This window comes from Pseudopipra pipra, chromosome 3 (assembly GCF_036250125.1).
Source record: "Pseudopipra pipra isolate bDixPip1 chromosome 3, bDixPip1.hap1, whole genome shotgun sequence".
Classification (NCBI taxonomy): Eukaryota; Metazoa; Chordata; class Aves; order Passeriformes; family Pipridae; genus Pseudopipra; species Pseudopipra pipra.
Window position 1 is genome coordinate 50638431 of NC_087551.1, and position 20434 is coordinate 50658864.

At 40.4% G+C, this 20434-nt stretch overlaps 2 protein-coding genes across 2 annotated transcripts in view; one reads left to right on the forward strand and one right to left on the reverse strand.

Moving 5' to 3' along the window:
• Positions 1–5751: 5751 nt before the first annotated feature.
• Positions 5752–12742, reverse strand: LOC135411483 (basic proline-rich protein-like). The gene is made up of 2 exons (XM_064649085.1): positions 11472–12742; positions 5752–10471 (listed from the first exon to the last, which is right to left on the reverse strand). Exons 1-2 carry the CDS (start codon positions 12739–12741, stop codon positions 10374–10376), a joined length of 1368 nt encoding a protein of 455 aa, XP_064505155.1. The 5' UTR covers position 12742; the 3' UTR covers positions 5752–10373.
• The window catches only part of TAB2 (TGF-beta activated kinase 1 (MAP3K7) binding protein 2), a 62760-nt gene continuing 54379 nt past the window's right edge, over positions 12054–20434 (forward strand). The window contains exon 1 of the mRNA XM_064649083.1: positions 12054–12183. The gene's annotated coding sequence lies outside the window, so the exon portion shown is untranslated. The remainder of the gene's footprint in view (positions 12184–20434) is intronic.

Genomic DNA, 20434 nt, shown 5'->3' on the forward strand with positions numbered 1-20434 from the left:
GCCAGTGTGCTTCTACTCAGATCAGGTTTCCTTCATGCGTGCCAAGGAACATGTTTCACACGAGGAGGAAGGACTCAGCCTTTGTCCAGGTACTTCTGCTGCTCTTTGTTGTTTCGGAGAGGCTTTTCTACATAAACTGTACTTGCTTTAGATCACATGCAAGCAACTGTGTTGCATTATGCAATGTGATTTAAAAACACATGGTACTGCTTTCAGTATCTGTTGATCACACACTCTTAAACAGGGTGTCCTTAAGGCACGTGTTGGCATCATGGTCCAGGTACCGTGTATTGAGTAGAGACATGAAAGAACTATGCTCATAAAATTATCGTGATTAATAAGGGCTCTATTTTGAGATGGGCTGCAGAGCCAGCTATGCTTGTAGCGCTGCACCATGAACTGCTGACTGGTACTTCCTGCAGCTTTTTGTTCCTCCCTCTACTTCTGCATTGGTTGCTATAAGCCAGATGGGAGAGTTCCTGCTTGCACCAAGTGATCTGACATAGCACACATTACAGGTGGTAGGATGCTCTGAACAATTTTGCCCAAGACTACCTGGAGTTATGCCATGAACACAGGACCTCACTACAATCTACACTAGTCAGCTCCACAAGGTCAAGGACCAAAAGCCTTCAGATTTACATTTGCAATGCTCCCCTAGCTGGCATTAACCCAGGAATTAATGTTCACAGCACCACAGACTTTGTGCGATTTAAAAAGTTTACTATTTGTTCAAAAACATAGTAATGAGGCCTCTTAATATATATAACTGATTTTTTAAACAAGTTCTTTTTAACTACTGATCTTTTCATTAACTACAGAGCTTAAAAGCTGTATGAACTTAATACCTGGCCAGGTAAGCAGAACAGAAATTATCTCTGCTGGCTACATTACAGTGACACATCACAGTGCTCTGCTCAGCAAAAGGTTTTAAGAGTACATTTGAACACAGTGGTTATCCTATCTGCATATTTAAAGGCAGGGCACTGGATTATCAAAAGAAGACAAACTGATATGGATACTGCAACTCTACTGTATTTCAATAGCTTTTTTCAGCCTAATTTCAGTGCCTAGAAGCTGTACCACCACAATCCTGCTAAAAGTACTTCCCAATGTAATAGACCGATTTTTTTCTTAGAAGTTTTATCAAATTATTGCTGTTTCAAAATTATCCACTTTTTACTGTTTCTCTAGTATAAGATGGTTAGAGAAATTTCTAGGAATTTTTACAAATCCATATGAATAAAAGGCAATTTTCTCCCAAGATGTCCATGAAAGAGTTTTTCATGTGAGAGAGACAACCATAATACAGGACACCTTACAGGAAACGTAGGTGTACTATCTGCAAGCCAACTCCTTTATTGCAACACATGGTGTTTTAACATTGCACACTATTATTTTATTGCACCATCTACGACAGCATGTCCTTTCATTTCAGCAGAAAATTACACATCGTGTTACAACTTTTTTCCCCTCCCTTTTACAACATTTCTATATGATTCCATTCTGAAATTATACCAGGTACTGTTTTTTCATCCCTATGTTGCTTCAGGGTGACTACATATATATGATTTTCCTTTACCATTTATCATACCTCTAAAAGAAACAGAAAGCACTTGTAATTATATTGCCCAGTTACATGACCATGTGCTCTACGTGCTCATCTTTTTTTGAAACTGCATTATCTAAGCTACAAACTACAAATTTACTTATGCTGCAGGTATGAGAAATTAAGGCTATAGATTAAATTAGATTAAATCATGACTTAAAATGAATGGCTTATACATTCTTAAACTAAAAGTTAAATAGATTAAATTAATGATTTATCACAGATGAACAACCAAAAGGAAACATGTTAATTATGACATCTTGACTTACATACTTTAAAATCAACTCTTGTGCAACATGTTCTTTACACAGGTACCTTAGGAATCTCAGCTGCAGCAGCTTAACACCATCTCTTAATTGTTTTCCAAATCTGTATCCATTCCACTGTGAATTTCCTTTGGTTTTTTTTCAGGATTAGGATAATCATATTCAAAGCAATAACTAAAACCTAACTTTCTTTTCTGAATCCTTTGTTGTATGTTGTTTTGGGGGATTTTCTCTCCTATACAAGCTGATGTATAGAAGCTAGTATAGATATAAAAGCACTGATTTGTAAAATCTCAAAGTTCCTATGAGCACTAATCATACTCAAAACACACTTATTACTCGAATATTTATTGCCTCAGAAATGCATAAGTTCTTTAGCTATTTAATACATGCATTGCCTTTGTAGACTTTCATTATTTGGAATAAAAAATTGTGCATAATATGGTAGCAAGATTTCTGGATAGAAATATTAGTCCTAAAAATTAAACTGACGCTTTCTGAATTAAAAACAAAGTCTGTTTATGGTGCCAGGCATCAAGTATTTATAAAGGAGTTGACAAATTATTTATAAAAAACCAGTTACTAACAGTGTTTTAAATCTTCTCTTTTTTTCTAGGGTGATGGTCTCACTAAAATACTCAGTGACAATTATTTTAATCAGTAACAGTTCAATGCATATACAAATTTCAGATTACTGCTAGGTATTGGATTTTGGTAGCTAGGAAATTGAACTAGTTGAGAACTCTATGGTTCATTGAACATGGTTCCATGAAGCTGCAATAATACATGTTTATTACATCCTATTACATTTTTAAACTGGTTTTCACTCACCATTACTGTTGTAAGATTATTTCAGAACTTCATTTCTGTGATTCTGTGAAACTTACTTCAACTGCAGACTGTTACCTTACCCAGTACCAGGACCGATTCTGACAAAGATTAACTGAAATGAGTAGGAGTTTTGCTGGGAAAAGGGCTGATGATTAAACTTTAAAATATGTAATGCATTAGGAAAAAGCTCCCAAACTGGAGACCTCAACCTGGTGAGAGTTTTTATGGTTCCATTACTACAGCTCTTTAAACATACAGGGCTGAGTTAACTGTTGGTGAATCTGAACTGTCATTCTGGCCATCTCATATCTGAGCCTGGTACATGGGGCTGGTTTCTTTACACAGATTAGCTGGCCATCTTGACTTAGCCCCAACCTTGCTGCTATTGCCAATAAATCAAACTTCCCTTTCTCCCACACATCTGTCTGGTCAATGTACAGGTGAGTGCTACGATTTCTCTTCACTCCTGTCTCAACACAAAACCTGCACATATGCAGCACAACATAATTTCAATTTGTGCTCATGTCTCCTTCCCATCAGTAGAAGATGACAGCCACACAGGGGAAGTGAGATGTGACTGGTATGCATTATGGATTCCATGGGGCTTATTTTTAGTTGAACAGGTGGAACTGGAGTTTACTAGAAGAGTAAAATTTTAAAAACAATAAAAAAACTTTAACCTGATTAATGGTAATGGTATACAACACTGCAGAAATCAACGTGGGACTCCAGAAGTGTTGGTAAAGGGGTGAATTCTGGAAAAAAGGCAACCTCTAACTGAAGAGGTAGGAAGAAGAATGGATTTTTTTAATTTATTTTTTACAAACCCTGATAATTAAAGTCCCATAAGTTTCTGTAAGGATTACTGGAGAAAACTTTCCCTTGGAGCCATTTTTCTTCATATCTGTGATCTCATAAGTTTTATGCAATCAATAAATTTACTATTTAATGTTTCTTTGTTTGTTCTTTAGGGCATTGGGACTGTGACCACGTCTTCACTGAGCAGTGGACCATGCAAATAAGATATGAAAAGAGGATTGTGGATCCTGAGCTTTGAAACCCAGTGAAATCAGGAATTTATTAACAGTGGAGTATTGAAACCTGTTTTTCCTGTGTCTCGAGTCTGGTGTTTCCAGTGGATTCTCTCATGTGTCATAAGGGTGAGGGAGGATTCACCTTCATTTTTCTCTTTTGTAGAGACACTGCTGTCAGCCCAGACACTTGTTTTCTGAAAAACTTCAGAATTAGAAATGTGTCTAGCTGAAACCATTCAATGGACTCAGGAACTGTAGCTAGGAATGCAGGATGAGCACAAACCCCTGCGGGCTGTTTACTCAGCAACCTTGCCTCTTTGGAAGACTGGCTATAAGGAGGGGGCTACTAAAGAGAAAAAGCTAACTTGAAAATAAATTATGATGTCTTGTCTTTTGAATGAAGGTTTTTCCCTTTGAAAAGGCAGAAAATACAATGCACATGCATTGCCTGGTCATTCAGGTATGAAGCAACGCTAAAGGAATAAATGACACTGTTATTGCAAAAGTTTAACAGATTTTCTATGTAAGGTTATTAGTGAGAGGATTGCTGGCACAGCTCCACTGCTACTGGGAAGAGCCAAAGCATTAGTACAGAGTCCCACTGTGACCACTGTCACCTCAATATACAGAATCACAGAATCACAGAACAGGTAAGGTCAGAAGGGACCACAGCACGTCGTCTGGTCCAACCTCCCTGCTCAAGCAGGGTCATCCTAGAGCATGTGGCACTGAATTGTATCCAGATCTTGAATACCTCCAGTGAGGGAGACTCCAACAACCCCTCTGGGCAATCTGTTCCAGTGCTGGATCACCTGCACAGTACACAAGTTCCTCCTCATGTTCAAATGGAACTTCCCATGCATCAGTTTGTAAGCAGGTGGGGGTCAGTCTCTTCTCCCTAACAAGCGATAGGACAAGCATAAATGGCGTCAAGTTGAACCAGTGAAGGTTTAGGTTGGATATTAGGAAAAATTTCTTCACTGAAAGGGTGGTCAAGGACAAGGTTTAGTGGTGCACTCGACAGTGATGGGTTAACAGTTGGACTCAGTGATCCTAGAGGTCTTTTCCGACCTGTATGATTCTTGAACTTAGGGATGCATAGGTCTTGAGCCTGGTGGAAGTGGTGCCTGAACATTGACCTGCTCTCTTGTGACCCTCTTCCCTTCAGGTCCTGTTCCCATGTGAATCTTCCAAGAAGGTCACTGAAGAGGTGAAAGTTAGCTCGCCTGAAGTGCACTCACTGTAGCCAAGGCTGCCTCCAACCTTCACATCTCCAACAAAGCCTTCCCTGTTTATTAGTACATGGTCAAATGGCTCACCATTACTCATTTTTTCCTCCACCACCTGTGTGAGGAAGTTGTGGTCAATGCTTTCCAGAAACCTCCTGGACTGTTTGTGCTTTGCCATGTTGTTCCTCCAGCAGGTGTCAGGGTGGCTGAAGTCCCCCAAAAGAACCAGTGCCTGTGACTTCGAGGCTGCTTCCAGCTGCCTGTAAAAGGCCTCATCTACTTCCTCCCCATGACCAGATGACCTGTAACAAACACCCGCAATAAGATCACCCTTACTAGTTTGCTCTTTAATCCCAACCCATAAGCTCTCAACTTGTTCATCGTCTGCCCCAAGATAGAGCTCAAAAGATCTCAAGTGTTGCCTTTTTGCGTAGAAGGCAACTCCACCATTGTGCCTCCCTGGTCCGTCTTTCCCAAATAGCGTGTAGCCCTTCATACAAGACAGACCTTTTCTGAACGGGGACAGATAGCGCTGTGCTTTCAATGCCAGAAGAGCTACATCTACACTAGAATTCATACTTTGCTGCACTGTTGTTAGCAACAGAAAGGTTTTGCTGGAAAAAATAAAATTAACATGGACACGGTGTAGTAGAATTGTATCCATTCTCGTTTTGCAAACGATGTAAGTTCTCTTTGAAGGATAGACATACAACACCAAATATTTAGAGAGATTCTTAGCATTAAAAATAAATACACATCAGTGCACAATGCACACAAGAGAATTAGTTAACTGACATTTATTGTACATATGCAATTATATACACTCGAATGAGCAAATTCAGGTGCATATGTGAAATGAAACTTTGTGTTTAAAAAGCTTGGCCCCCTGTCTATCCTCTTCTCCAGGGAATGTAATGGTATATCTAGAACAGCCAGGCTGTTACTAAACAGTGGGAAAATTGCTTTTGAAGCTTGTGCTTGCTAAACACTTTTTTCCTTGATGTGTAAATTAATTTGCTTTTGGGAATGCAAGCATGCAAAAAATGTTTTTCATCAAATTAAAAAAAAAAAGAAGGTGCTTCTGTAGGAGACTAATTAGTTAGCTATCTAAAATGTTTTGTTTAACGCCTGATTTGTTCTTTAAATATATAAATACCAGCTAGTGTTTTAAAGCTTCTGTAGCTGTGAATGGCTCTGCTGTCCCTCACTGCAAGCTACGTTTTTATTACTTCTTCCCAAGAAATTTATTTTGCTGACATGGGCCCTAATCCAGTAAAGTGCTAAAACATATGCTTAATTTTAAGCGGGTGAGTAAAGCCAACGGAACTTTCCTATGCCTAAATCTAAGTACAAATTTGTGTTTGGCTTAGCTGAGGTTATAGTTTCTGGGTTATGATCTGGAGGGCTGTGTGTGTTTCACAGAATGGGTGCCCTCCTGATGGAAGAACAGAGTTCTGCAGAGTTTTAAGGTAATTTGTTATTTATCAGAGGAGCTTGAGAAGAAAAAAGTACCAACAACTGAACACTAAAATTTTTAGACGTCAATGCATTCCTTTAAATAAGTATGTCATGTATCTTCTAACCAAAGCCTCACAATTTCCTCTTCTACCTCTACAATAACATTGTAGTAGCTGAAAACAGCCGTGATGCCACCTTATTTTCTGTATTGGTTTTCCCAGTTGTATCAAGAATTTTACCTTGTCAAAGAGATGACCTTTCTTAATTCTAGTGATCTGATGAGTTGGAATTTCAATGTTTCTTACTGTTTTGCTCTGTGATACTGAGACATTTTTAACTGTGGGTACATACAAGTGATCTTTTCCCACAGAAAGGTAAAACCATGGGAGATTATGACTGAAACATAGCTCAGCTTGGAACCTGAAAGTCACACAAGTAGAACAGGAACTTGATGATTCTGACACAGTAGCTGGAGCACAACTCATTACACAGTGAAATGTATTCCTGCAATTTTCGTTTCTGCTGGCAATCTCAAATGGACATAGGACAGAGTAGACCTGAAATCTGAGCTGTCTTCTCCTTACAAGGGCTTGTATAAGACCCAGAAGGAAACAAGCCAGCACAGTGCGTATATAAGCTCATATGGCTGATTCTGTTTTGTTAGACCAGTGAATTTTCCACAGAAACGGAGGACTCAGTATGCCTCTTCTTCAAAATTTACTCTGTCTAGTACATATTAGCATTAGAAAGCTCCAAGTTATCTTTTTTTTAATATGAGATGGCTTAAAGGCCTTGTGTGTTTCATTTGTACCATGCAAGTTGTCAAGTGCTGCAGCTGAAGAGAAGAAAGAATGCAGAGAATATGTACTGAATTTTAATTTTACTTAATAGCAGGCACAGGATTTGTTCAGAGTTTTATTATTGGGTGAGGAGTTAAAGTAATCACAGCGATGGGGCAGAAGGCCAGAAGAAGATGGAGAAATCTAATAGTGTGAAACATTTAGGTTTAGAGAGTACTTTGGGTTATTTTTTAAAATATATTGCCCATTTACCAATAACCTCCTGCACATTTGGGGAAATTTAAACACAATATAATTATTGCACCTTCTGTGTTAACATATATAATAAGATTAAGTATATTGCAGTTTGCACCCTCACTCTCACATTTACAAAATGTGTATTTGGCTGAAGTCACCGAGACAGAAGAGGTTAAAATCAGTAGCTGGAAACAGAAAGAGCTATTAAGACATTCTGCAAGGGTTTTTACTATGAAAACATTTGTGCCTGATTTGTATCTGGAATAGGGAAGTCATTTGTTTGGACTTCAAGGTAGGTTTCCTGTCTCAAATCAGCAAGTTATACCTGTCCAGAAACACTTAAGTCCATTCTTCATCTCAGGTTTCAACACAGCATAAAGTTTAAGCAAGCGATTGAAAGGTATCCCAAATAAAGATGGACTTTAGCAAGAGACTAAATGTGTTTTCTGATCAAGACCCTAAAGATATGCAGCAACTATATACTGGTATTATATAAATCCTAAAAAAAAGTGGAAATTAATTTTTATCATTACTTTCTACTCAATTTCCCACAAAGCATAGGAAACAGTGGATTTGGGAAGAAACATAATCTGTATTTATACTGAAGTATAGTGAAGCCTCTCGGCTTTCTATATTTTATGTCACTGAGTTATCATAAAATAGTTTCCTAAAAAAGGTGTATGGTAGCATTAAATAATACTGAATTTGTCTTCCTAGTAGATATTGAGTCAACTGTATGTCATATAATCATGTATAAGCTTTTATTCATACATTTTTAATTCTCCTAGTGAGAGCACTGAAATATCTGTAAGTTGTTAATGCTGTCAAGGATGCACTTCTTCCAACTTACTCAAAAGATTGATTTAATATGGCAGTCTCTCCCAGTTCTAAAACAATTATTGAGAAAACTTCAGAATTGCTCTGGCTAGGCTAAGATATTTTCCTTCAAGTGTAAACATTCTTCAAAGACACTCATGATCAATATAAATGAATGTGGGTTTTTTAAGATATTAAAAAAATATCTTAACAAGTCTCCAAAAACATACTATTTTTGCATGTCAGATGAATACATAGTCTACAATAATGCTTCACTGTAACACAGATCACTATGCTTTTAAAATTGAAAAGCTTGGGTAGTCTGTCTCAATGGATTTTCCTTCAGCAGAGGCCTTTTCCAAATCTTGTGAAGCTGCTAGAACTCATGAACTACTAAGGCACCTCTTAATCACATCTTTATCTCAAATGTCATGTTTACGCTCTGCTCCTAAATAGATGAGCTGTTAGGAGGTGAAAAAGCTGGTGCTATCTTGAAGATAGCACAGAAACAACCTGGAAAACCAGGGAGTCTCAGCAGTGATAACAGAGCTGTTGGTGTACTGTGGATTAGAAAGAAAAACATCAGAGCACAACAGCTTTTCGTAACTGCACACATGAGCTATTTAAGCAATTGGAGTTCACTATAGTATTTGAATAATTTGTTCTGAAACCCATTTCTTTAACAAAACATTTTGTCTACCTAAATGATTATACTTGTTTGTTATTTTAATACTGTTCTTAAATTCGGAGCTCCTAGAGCTGATGTTTCTGATTAAAGAAGACTGACTGGAGTTCAGTTTGTTTTTTAAACCAGAACTATACCGACATTTAAAACAGAAAGAAAAAATGGTAAACTAGAATACTGACAATACAGTTTTCAACAGACTCCCTCCAAACAAACACAAATATCTGGATTATTCCTACACTGCAAAAAAAGGGTTTTTTTTAATAGCTGTTGTATAGTATAAGCCCTCATAGTGGAATGGGAGAGACAAGTGTTGAGCACTTTCATTTAAGCAAAGCTATGCATTCATCACAACTTTGGCTTTATGCTGAGATGTGGCCCTTGAATTTACTTCTGAATCCAGCATTGTCCACTTCTCTACAGCAGGCTGGTCAAATTATTGCACCATGGCACACAGCTGACAACTTCTACATAGAACAGAAGTACAATGCATGAAGTTTCACGTGAAATAAGGTGAGTTTCTGTATTTCTTTGTCATTTTATTTATCTAAATTATAATTGTTTTTACTGGAGAAGCTGTGGTTGTAACCTCCCACTGGGAGCTTCCAAGGACTGTCCTGGGCCAGTGATTGCTACCTCTGTTTTTATCACCCTGAAGACTGACAGTCCTCCTGTTTAGAAGAACAAAAAATAAATTATCAATTGAATGTTTCAAGGAAAAGTGTCTTTAAAATTGCCAATGCCACCTTTTTCCATTGTGGAAAACTAATTTTAAACTCAATTTCAGAAATAATTGTGCCAGTTGTTGTGGATTGGTTTTAACTGGACTTGTCCTCTTACCTTCTCTAAAAAGCATTCTAAGGAAATTTCAGCATCAGAAATGTCAGTACCAAGCTGAAAAAATTGACTGTACTTTGGAGAAACAGTTTGTGTACCATATGCTTAGAATAATTCCCCAATCCTATTTAAAATGTCATTTTCTAGCAGTGAATAATATAAACAGTCTGATGAAGGTTTAAAAAACATGAACTCATACCTGTTATGGCAAAAAAAATGGATAATACCTAAAATCTTCAGGGAAAGAAGCAAGGCTCTGATTCCTGTGGCTCACTGATGACTGAGCTTTGATTTACACCATGATAAGAATTACACCCAGAATTTATTATGAGATAGATCTGCTTAGTTCATGTTTCGGATACATAGGAAAACAGTTAATTTCTGAATTTCAGTACAAAACACTAATTTCCTAAATAGTTGTTCTTTGATTTTGGAAAGGTGTTAAAAAATGACTCAAGCTTAGCTGCTGTAGAGGAGAGATGAGCAACTTTAGCAATGGGCTCAGACGTAGATGCAGTGCGAGGAGTCTGGAAAAGGGGGGAAGGGACGGGGAAGGGACGGTGCAGCTCACTCACATGATCCCAGTGCTTAAGCGTTGCAGTAAATACTGGTGATGGCACAGTGAGAGATGGTCTTTGACTTTCCTATGGCAAATCCCTGTTTTAGCAACTGTAGGCAAAAGGGTCAAATATTTAACTTGGTATTAAACTTAGCAAAATAAACTCCATTTCTTGCTCACAAAAAATAGTCATGTCCCTTTACCACCCTATCTGTCTGAAAGGTCAGGTATGGCTTGGCAAAGTTTGAAATGGTTGTGCTGGAAAAGCTGAAGAGCAGTGTGCTTGAGCAGATGACTGGGCAGACCACGAATAGTGTACACACAGGTTGCAAAAAGGTTTGATTAATGCACCTGAACACTTACAGTGGAGCGACCCCCAGTACAGCTCTCTGTGACCTCATGTTTCCATTGCGTCTTCTTTCTATATGCCTCATTACCCATTTTTGTAAGGCACTTCTGGCTGGGTTTGGGGAAATACTATTTTATTTACAGTGACAAACAAATTTCAGTGATTCTCAGCCCCATATAACCTTGACTCAAGACAGGCTGAGTAGTAAACTCATTTATGAAACAGAGACCTACTTGACGTCCCACTAAAACCAAGGATGCCTGTCTTTCTATCATAGGAGGACTTCGATTCCTCTTTTCAGGTTGGCAGGTTGGGACCCCCGAGGAGGCCGGCAAGGCTGTGGATCATGGCCTCGCCAGCCCCACGGGCTGGTAAGGGACCCCTCCTGCAGGTGTTGGTGTGAGGTGGGCAGGGAAGAGGGATTCACGGGACAGCTTCTGGGCCCTGCTCATCCGGTGGCATTTTGGAGATTAGTGCGAGCTGTACCTGAGGGGAATGGTGGAAATCACATACTCTGCCTAAAGCGTGAAGGAATTTAGAGGAAGAGCTGCTGTTTCTGACAGAAGGTGTCGGGCAATTCCCTCCGAACAACTGTTTCCGACATAAGGTGGGGGGTTTATTGTTGTTTTATTTAATTATTTTTTTTTATAAATACTGATTTTCTTAGTTTTTCTTCCCCTTGCAGATCCTGCGCTTCCTCCCTCTCAGGTCTCGCAGACCCCGCAGGCTCCATTTCCCAGGCGGGCAGCCCACCAACCCACCTCCGCCACCGCCGCCCACCGAAGCGGTGACCGCAGCCGGTGTGGCGAGGCGGGGCCGAGGCGGGGCCGAGGTGGGGGGCGGGTGCCCGCGCCCCCCGGTATCCCGGTGTCCCGGGAGCGGTGAGGGGGCGGCCCCACCCTGAGGGCGGTGCCGGGGAGGCCCCGCCCCCTCATCCCCCGCCCCGCCCCGGCGCCCATTGGCGCGCGCCGCCACCCCGTTAGCGCTCGCGGGCCGGGTCTCGCGATGCTGCGGCCGCCGCCGCCATATTGTGTCTCTATTTTGATTCGGAGCGCAGCGAGCGCGGGGGGAGGGGGCCGGGAGCGGCGCGCGGCCCCAGCGGCGGCTCCGGAGGAGCGGGAGCGGCGCCGCCACAGCCACCGCACGCACCCGCACACGCACCCACGCACGCGCACGCACGCACACGCACCCGCACACCGGCCCGCCCCGCCGCCCGCGCGGCAGCACGGACCCCCCTGCCCTCCTTTCTCCCTCCTCTTCCTCCTCCTCCGCCCCCTCCTCACCCCCCGGAGCGGAACGGCGGCGGCGGGAGGCTGCGGAGCGGGCCGGGTCGGCGGGGTCCCCCCTGCCGGGCGGAGGCGGCGGCGCTGGTGGCGGCAGCAGCGGCGGTAGTGGCGGCGGCTGCCGCCGTGGTGGTGGGGGAGGCGGCGGAGGAGGAGGAGACGGAGGAGGAGGAGGAGAAGCGGCAGCGGGGTAAGGCTGACCCCGCCGGACGGGCCCGGCGGCGGCTTCCTGGGCTGGTTTTGTGGTCCCATTCCCGGGGGGCTGCGGGGAGAGGCGCGGGGGCGGGGGGTCCGGCTCTCCCGCAGCCGCCCCGCGCTGTGCCAGGGTGAAGAAGGCAGGGAAGGCCTGGGCGCGGGGAGGGAGCAGCCCCGGCACCCCGCTCATCCCGGCGTGCTGGGGCGGGGTGGGAAAGCAGCGAAGGCACGGGAAGCCGTCGCGCAGCGGGACGTCCAGCGAGAGATGGAAACTTATTTTCCTTCGCGAGCCGCTGGAGCTTCCCGGCGCGGGGAGGGATCGGACGGCTGCGGCGGCCCGTGGAGGGGCGGGAGCTGCCAGCGGGCTCGCCTGGCTGCGGAAGGGAGGGAGGGAGGGAGGGAGGGAGAGAGGGGGCTGGCCCGGCGCTTGGCAGGTGACAGGTGTGAGTGCGCTGGGCGACACTCCGCCATTTGAGGATGAGTATCCGAGCGTCCGAGGTGCGATTCTTTGGTGCCCGGTGTCTTTGTGGGGGCTAGCTGGGCTCGATTCCATATATAGTATATTTGGGGCGTCGGTTTCCATTGTTCGAGTCAGTTTAATTGTTGAGTAGACATTCTTGAAATGGTTCTGATAAGAGAGGTTTTGAAGAGAGGAGACACGTACTGTTTCTCCTTTTCTTCTCTTTTTCTGTTGTGTCCCTCTGAGAGACCTGGGAAGGCTGTGCGGAGGTGTGTAGTGCTTTGTCTCATTCATTGAAAGGCTCATGCTAAAACTCTGAATGCTTAGCCCAGATGCAGCAAGGCCTTCAGGGCAGAAGCCTTGTGTTCTTTGTAATGTACCTGGTCTCTCAGCAGGGCCTGGTTTGTGCCCAGGACCTGTGGGTGTCCCTGTATTAGTGATAGTAGGTGCATACATAAAAAAAGAATTCCAGAGGAATGCTTCTTAGCAAGGAGTGGGCTTCAAGTGTGTTTTTCTAGTCATTATAAGTTTAGGGTATTTGATATAGACTGACAAAAGCAGTTTCTGACGTTCAGCAGTAGAATGCTGAAAACGGTGCTGCATATAGTTTTCAGTACTCTAATGTGTCTACTGAGTATCAGCAGAAGTCAGATAAAGTCGTTATCTTAGACTGTTCAGATTGGTTTGTATAATAATTTAGGCACCGAAATGGTACTACACATGTGCTGCTTTATAAGGAGGGCTAATGACACTAATAGCAACAGCATTATATTCATGGTTGGCCACGGGTTTTTTTGAAATTGAGAATAATTTTCAGCTTGGGTGCTGATTTCATACACATCATTCAATTAGTTGTTCTTTATCTATTCTATTGTAATTGGGTTTTGTCAAACCCCAGAATTCTGATACCTGCTTTTGGTAAGAGGGAAGTTCCACTGACACATTAGGGGACACATGTCATCAGCTTCAGTAAGTTCTGCTCCAATTTAAATGAAAGTTTCAGTCATCTGAGATTGTTATCCATATGTTAAACTTAGGGATGCTCAGCTGTAGATAGTACCTTGGCTTGCACTGCAGCAGAACGGACACTGAGTTGAGTCTCAGTTTTTTTAAAAAATGAGAAAACCTGTGTGGTTTTTCTCATGTTGCTTCACAGGAGAGCCTGGAAGGGGGAAGGGGAAAGGAAGGCAGTTGGAGGAGAACTCAGTCTGTGTCATTCCAGTTTTGTGTTTGAGATGCTTGATAAAGCATTGTCCATGTTTCATTACATGTGGGGGCAGTGCCATCTTGCTATGCTACACTACTCTTGCTATACCAGCTTTCCAAGACTGTGAAATGTAAACCATTTTCCTTCTCAACATAAGAGAAGTCGTAGGGTTCTGCTCCCTTCCTTTATATTTGCTGATACAATAATAGAATTCTTCAAAATGGGCACTCTTCCTATGACAGTGTCCTGGTATAAACTTCTCTTTTCCAGCAGTGACAGAATGGAAGAAGATAGTGGGTTTCCTCACTTGATTTGAGTGCTGAGGTCTTATGTTGTTTTGTGATGGTCTTTGGCTTTATAGGTAACTGGTATGTTTTTCAAACCATGGAGAATTAAACCTGTCATCTGTTGAAGAGATTATTCTCAGCAAACTTGTATGTATGTTTTGGGGTTTTTTGCTAGGCAGTTTAAAGAGCTGTTGGGAGACTATTTCTTTGTGAGAATGTGCTTTGAAACATAAAACTAAGTTACTCTTCATCCTATTACGAAGTGCAGCCTCCTTATTATGATCTTCATGGCTGGAAGCACTGGAAGAAAAAAGGTTGGTCAGATGTGACCTTAAGTTTATGAAATGACTGTAAATTTAGGACTGCGGGATCAGGCTGATCTTTTCTGAACTGCTGCAAGCGGAATGCTGAATGATGTTGCTGTTGGTGCTTTTACAGGAAATAGAACAAAAATTCCAGTGATTCAGAACTGGATTTTTTTAAAGCTATACCCAAAACTCAAATATTTAAATGTTTGAAATGAAAGTTAACTTTTGTTACCACGAATGTATGCAGTAATTCAAGTTGGTTTGGTTTTTTTTATTTTAATTCCATAGTAGGTTATCACAGCTGGGCAAGTGAAGGCATTCTGTTTCAAACAAGAGAAATGCTGGTGGATGCTCTAAGACATCTTGAACCCTGCTTAGCAAACTGGTCTGGTTTGGATTCCACATATTTAAATGCAACTATGAAAGCACAAAAGCTGTCAGATTTACAATAGGATAATATTTTTTTACAAACTCTTAATTGTAGTCAGGAGTTTCAGTATAATAGTTGTTTCAGTTTCACCCTCTTTTGAGAATGTTTACCAAAAAATCACTGACATAGTATTGATGCTTTCCCTGACAGAAGTTTTTGTAGACCTTTATTCTAATTATGCTAAAATTAGGGATTTATTTTTATTGAACTGATGAGTAAGCTCAACTCTCATTCAAGGAAGTATTCCAAACACTGTACAGATGTTTACTGAGTTTTCTAGTTTTGTCTTATGCTGCCTTTGGATTTTGGAGTTCCTTAATTGCTTGTAATCAGGTTCAAGTGAAACCAAGTGGAATAGCTTGACATAATTAAAGTTAAAAGATCTCTGATGTTTGTGTATAATATCCTGATATTCTTGGAACATATCTGTTGCTGAATGAATGGCATCACTCAGGATGTTCTTGTTGCCATAGGTGCAGTTAAGATGTCATTAAATAGTTAATATTTTTAGAATGTGTTAGATTATTTTTTTTTTGTTGGTAGTAAGAAGTTAAGCATAACTTGGTATGTGCTAAACAAATTGTAAGGTAATATCTAGTCACAGATATTTAACCAGAAAAAGACTCTTTTGTGTAAAATATGCATTATATTCTTAGAAAATAGCTATGTGTAATCAATTTTTGTAGCAATATGGAAATTGTGTAGCTCTTTCCTATTCTGAGCACAGATTAAGATCAGATTTCACTGTCTTTGATGTTGAATGGTTTAAAACTCATTCAGATCCTGGTTGTGCTATAAGCAGAATTTAATTTTTCTGTTATTTTAAAAATCTGTGTTTCAGAATGGATGTAAACCTTGTGCTCCCTTTAGCATTTAGAAAAGCATTAACTCGGGAACACCCAGTGGTAAAAGAAAATTGTAGGTTGTATATAGGAATTTTTAAAAACTAAAAAAGTCACCCAAGCAACCAGAACTGTGCACCTATTAGTCAGGATGTTGTTCGGCTTGCTAGAATTTACCAAAACCAGGACAAAGCTACTATATGTGCTCACTACTTTGACTGTCTTAAGCTAGATGAACACTTTAATGCAAAGCGTCTTAAGCTTGTTCCAAAATTAATCAGAGCTGGTGCTATGTGGTGCTGGCTGGTCGGTCTGCTGGGGCTGCCAGTGGAGAAGGGAGAATTCCACCTGCCTTTCCCCTCATCAAAAGCATGAATTCGAGTTACTTTTTTCTACAAAGCTGCTAGTTTTCACTAAATTTGTAGAACCCTCTTTATCTGTGAAACTTTTATGTGTCCTTTAAAATGCACTTGAAAATGATCAGAGGATGCAAATACTTATTAAAAGGACAAATAAAATACATAAATGCAATTTCTTTAAGAAACCCTAGTTAACTAGGCATGCTAGAAGATAAATTTTTGCAGTTTGGGAGTTCAGAATCAGCTGTCCTCACATGGATAAGATGCTGAGATGCACTAATTTTCTGGGTTTGTTTTTTAAGAAATAGTTGGTTTTGGGGTTTGTATATCTGTGTAGTGTATAAACAATCTTTAATTTGCCTTTCTGAAGTCACAGATCTTGAGTAATTATGTTTCCTTTGATCCTGTATCTAAGTAAATTTTGAGCTCTTCCACTAATTTTCAGCAAAGAAATTAGCCAAGGGGCAAGGTCTCAGAGATTTTACATTTTAATAACGTTGAACAAAAGTTAAATTTGTTAAAGTTGATGACTTCATTAAGATCATCTCTTTAGGGGAAAGTTTTGCATGAATTTAGGAGCTACCTGTGTTTAGCCGCCAGTTGGCCCGCAGACAGTTGTCTACGGGGTAAGAACTAGGTGTGAAGTGCAGTACTCTTTTCTTCAGTCAGTAGTTAGAGGACAGGAGAGGTTAAGTATATTGTGGCTGATGCTTGAAAGAGAGCGGTAAGATAATATAGGCATCTGGGATAGAGGTGGAATGTGACTAATTGGAGCACGGAAGCACGTCTGAGACAGAGTGCAAATCTATGGGAAACAGGGCTTTGCTAGTTTTGCTATTTATGGGACGATGCCTTTGAGAGGAAGGTAAGCAGCAGCTGCCAGTTTTGGTTTACTAAACAAAAATCATGTTAAAATAGGTTCTTAAGAAGATGAAGACAAAGAAAAATAGGATGGGGGACAATATGTAAGGTACAAATCAGACTGCTGGGCTGCTAAGGTTGTCTTATAACAGTGGTACACTTTTGACTACAGTGTAGCAACTGTTGTTGTGAGTGGCTGTGAGATGTTTGGTGACAGTGTTGGTTCCATGGGTGCAGAGCCTCTGGAGCTGTGCCTGTCTGTGTGTTTGTGTGGGTCTGGTTCAACAGGATTGCCTAGACTGATACAGGGCATGAAGCAGCACGGGGCAAGAATGTGCGAACTGCATGAGACATATCTGTTGTTCTCAAAATATGCTGTCAAAAGCATGATTTTGTTACATCATATATAATTCTTTAGACAGTGTGACTTACATGTTTGTTGCAAGCTTACAGTATAATGCAGTCATGTCTCTGTGGGCTGTTGCATGCAATGGCATATTTAACGTACTCACAGGTCTAACTGATTTATCTGTGAAGGTGGGCCATGCTAGTATCAAATTATTTAGAAGCCTGAAATTACTTGCTTTTTAATATAGATTTATTATGGACTAAATATGTCATGGAATTTTTTGAGTCTTGAAATAAGTATTTACCTGGTACATCTCTATTTTGTATGTAACGCTAGTAGAAATGGATAAGAAATCCCTGGCAGACGGGAAATACTCTAATGCCTTTTAATTTTATTTGCTGCAGCCTGTCTTTATTGTTCAGTAATATCTTGCTGTTATCAGGTATTTTCATAGATGACTTGTAGAAAGATCAAGCATAAATATGTCAAAGGTAGGGCTTCAGAATGCATTTTTTAAATGAAATTGCACTGTGTGTAAAAATCTCTTTGGTTGGTCCATCTGTTTATCACCGTTCTCAGGATGTCTTTTTCAACAGGGTAAAATAACTAAAAAAACATACAGTAAGTTTCAGAATTTAACTACCCCACAAGACACCAGTACTTTTTACTGATCCAGTGCCTCAGAAGCTGTGACTAACATGTAGGTTCAGATAAGTCATTTGTTTTCCTGGAGCCGTTTGGGGTTTGGAAATCGATTTCTACTTTATACTGAAGGCTAGAAATGCAGAAGTCTTTTGCCATCTAAGTCCTAAGCCTGATTTCCCCAGGTGGAAAAAATTAACTGTTTCACCTACATAGGGGGGGAAAAAAAGACACAGTTAAAAAAAATGTTGTAGTGTGGCCTGTAATTAAATCCTTTGTCAGTTCATGTTGCATTTAAACTCTTAAGAAAAGCCTCTACCCCCTGTGTCTGTGCTATGCTATGTTTCTCTGTTTACAGTATTCTCGTGTCTTTTTACAGCATATTTTTTTCCGTTTGTTTTTTCTTTGCTTTTTGAGAAATCTGTCCCATGCAGAATTTATCTCCTCCAACCACTTTTTTACTGACATCCCATCATATTTGTAGGCGAGCTAGAAAAGAGGAAATCTGGTCCTTTGTACCCCCTCTTCATTCTCCCTTTGCCTTGCTAGGCAGTGTATGATCTATACTTTGCAACTGAAGCTTTAGTTCCCCCTTGTTTAGACTTCTCTTTGTTGTTCCTTTGTTCTAATCTTTCTCAAAACTTTTATTTCTTAAGAGACCCATTCAGCACTTGTCATTTCATTCTTGTTTTGTTTCTCCTTCAGAGTATCAATTGATAAGTTTGCCCCTGCTCCATTTGGGCTTTCCTGAGCGAATGACAGGGGGGAAAAAAAAAAGGGTCATGAGTTCTATACTTGGATTTTTTTCAATTCATTCAGCTGGTTCAAACTGCTACTTTCCATTTGTTGAACAAGTATTTGTTTTTTTTAAAGGGAATGGTAGGTTATCTTTCTTAAAGAGCCTTCTTAAGTCTAACAGGCTTAAGCCTGGGAGCAGACAATCTCCAGTTGCTCAGCAAAAGTATGCTTAAAAAGGCATTTATGTTGATAAGTACAAAGCAGTATGTTTCACATTGACTTATGAAGCTGTTTCAGTTAAAATATTTGGTGTCTTGCTCCTTTTTCTTTTTTTTTAATAGTACTCTTGTCTTTGGTGAATGGGGATGAGATTATTTTGTGTGTGTGTCCCAAACTCTGTATTTAAAGCTGTTTTACTGGAATAATTGCCAATAACAGATTATGTTTTACCTATGCTTTGGTATTGGCTAGAGAGTTTGACTTGGATTAGGCCCTTTAGTGCAAGGCACAATATTTATTAAATAAGTCACTCCTAGAAGAGTTTGCCGTCCCCTGAATAATAAACTTGTTTACCTAGATGCATAAATTGGATTAGACAAAGACATTTAGCAAAGTATGTTATCTTTCACCTATTATGCCTGTTAGTTCTCCAGTCATTTTAAATTGTTCCAATCTTTTAAAATTAATTAAAACTGGTTTTAATAGCTGTAATTCATTTAGTGATGCCTTGACATGACTTTTAATATTTGCCTGAAATACATAAAAGAATTATGAAATTACTTGAGTTAGACACCAGCTTGTATGTGTTGGTAGCTGCTTATGGCAGAGGTAGGTGTATCATAGCTGGGAGTTGAAGGTTATCACAGTGGATCATGTCTGATACACTCAGGACTTCAGTCAAAATGAGAACTTTTTTTCTTTGTAAAATGAGTTGAATACAAGGAAAATTTAACCACTAACAGTTTTTTAAGAAATATAATTTACTTTGTAGTGTATCTGAGTTAGAACTTAGTATGAACATATGTGTAAAAGGGAGTGCTACAGAATTAGTTTTTGCTCCTGTACAAGAAGCACATTTTGATTTTCCTTTTCCATGCCTAAAGTGCAACGCTTTTTGATTCCTCTTCCACAGTATCTGGTGAAGGAGAATAAAATAAATTGGAAGCAGCAGGAGAAAACTGTCATTTGGACTGTGGAAATTTCTGTTCTCTCCAGCCTCTTGTGTCTAGCAGGTGATGTGTTAAGCAGTAAGGTTCAGAGAAAATGCCCATTATTTGTTTCTTTTTTTCCCCTGCATGGGGCTGAAAACCCCTGTGGTTTCCAGACTGAAAGGAAAATATGATTTCTACCAGTAGTGCTTTCATGCATACGCTGTGGAGGAAAAATACCAATTAGATAATGTGTTACCTTCACTATTCTGGTTGATAAAGGCCTTGTCAAAGCTGTGAAAGGTATGAACAAGGCTGCATCATTTTGAATGAATGAAAGTGTGTCATCCTTCCATAATGTAGCAGTCTGCATACAGAGGTTGCTAGTGTAGCTGCAGTTACATGTGCAGAGTGGTGTTTTTCTGGAAGAGCTTCCACATTGACTTGAGTGAGTAGTTTTGGTTTATTGGTACAAAAGTATGCCTTTGCTGCCGTGGAAAGGAATGCTCTAGCTATTTTGTTAGTATTTCTGCATAAATTAAATACTCTTGGAGTAATACAACAAAATGGCCTCAAGATAGCTGTTTTAAAGCAAAACATGGAAGAAGGCAAGTG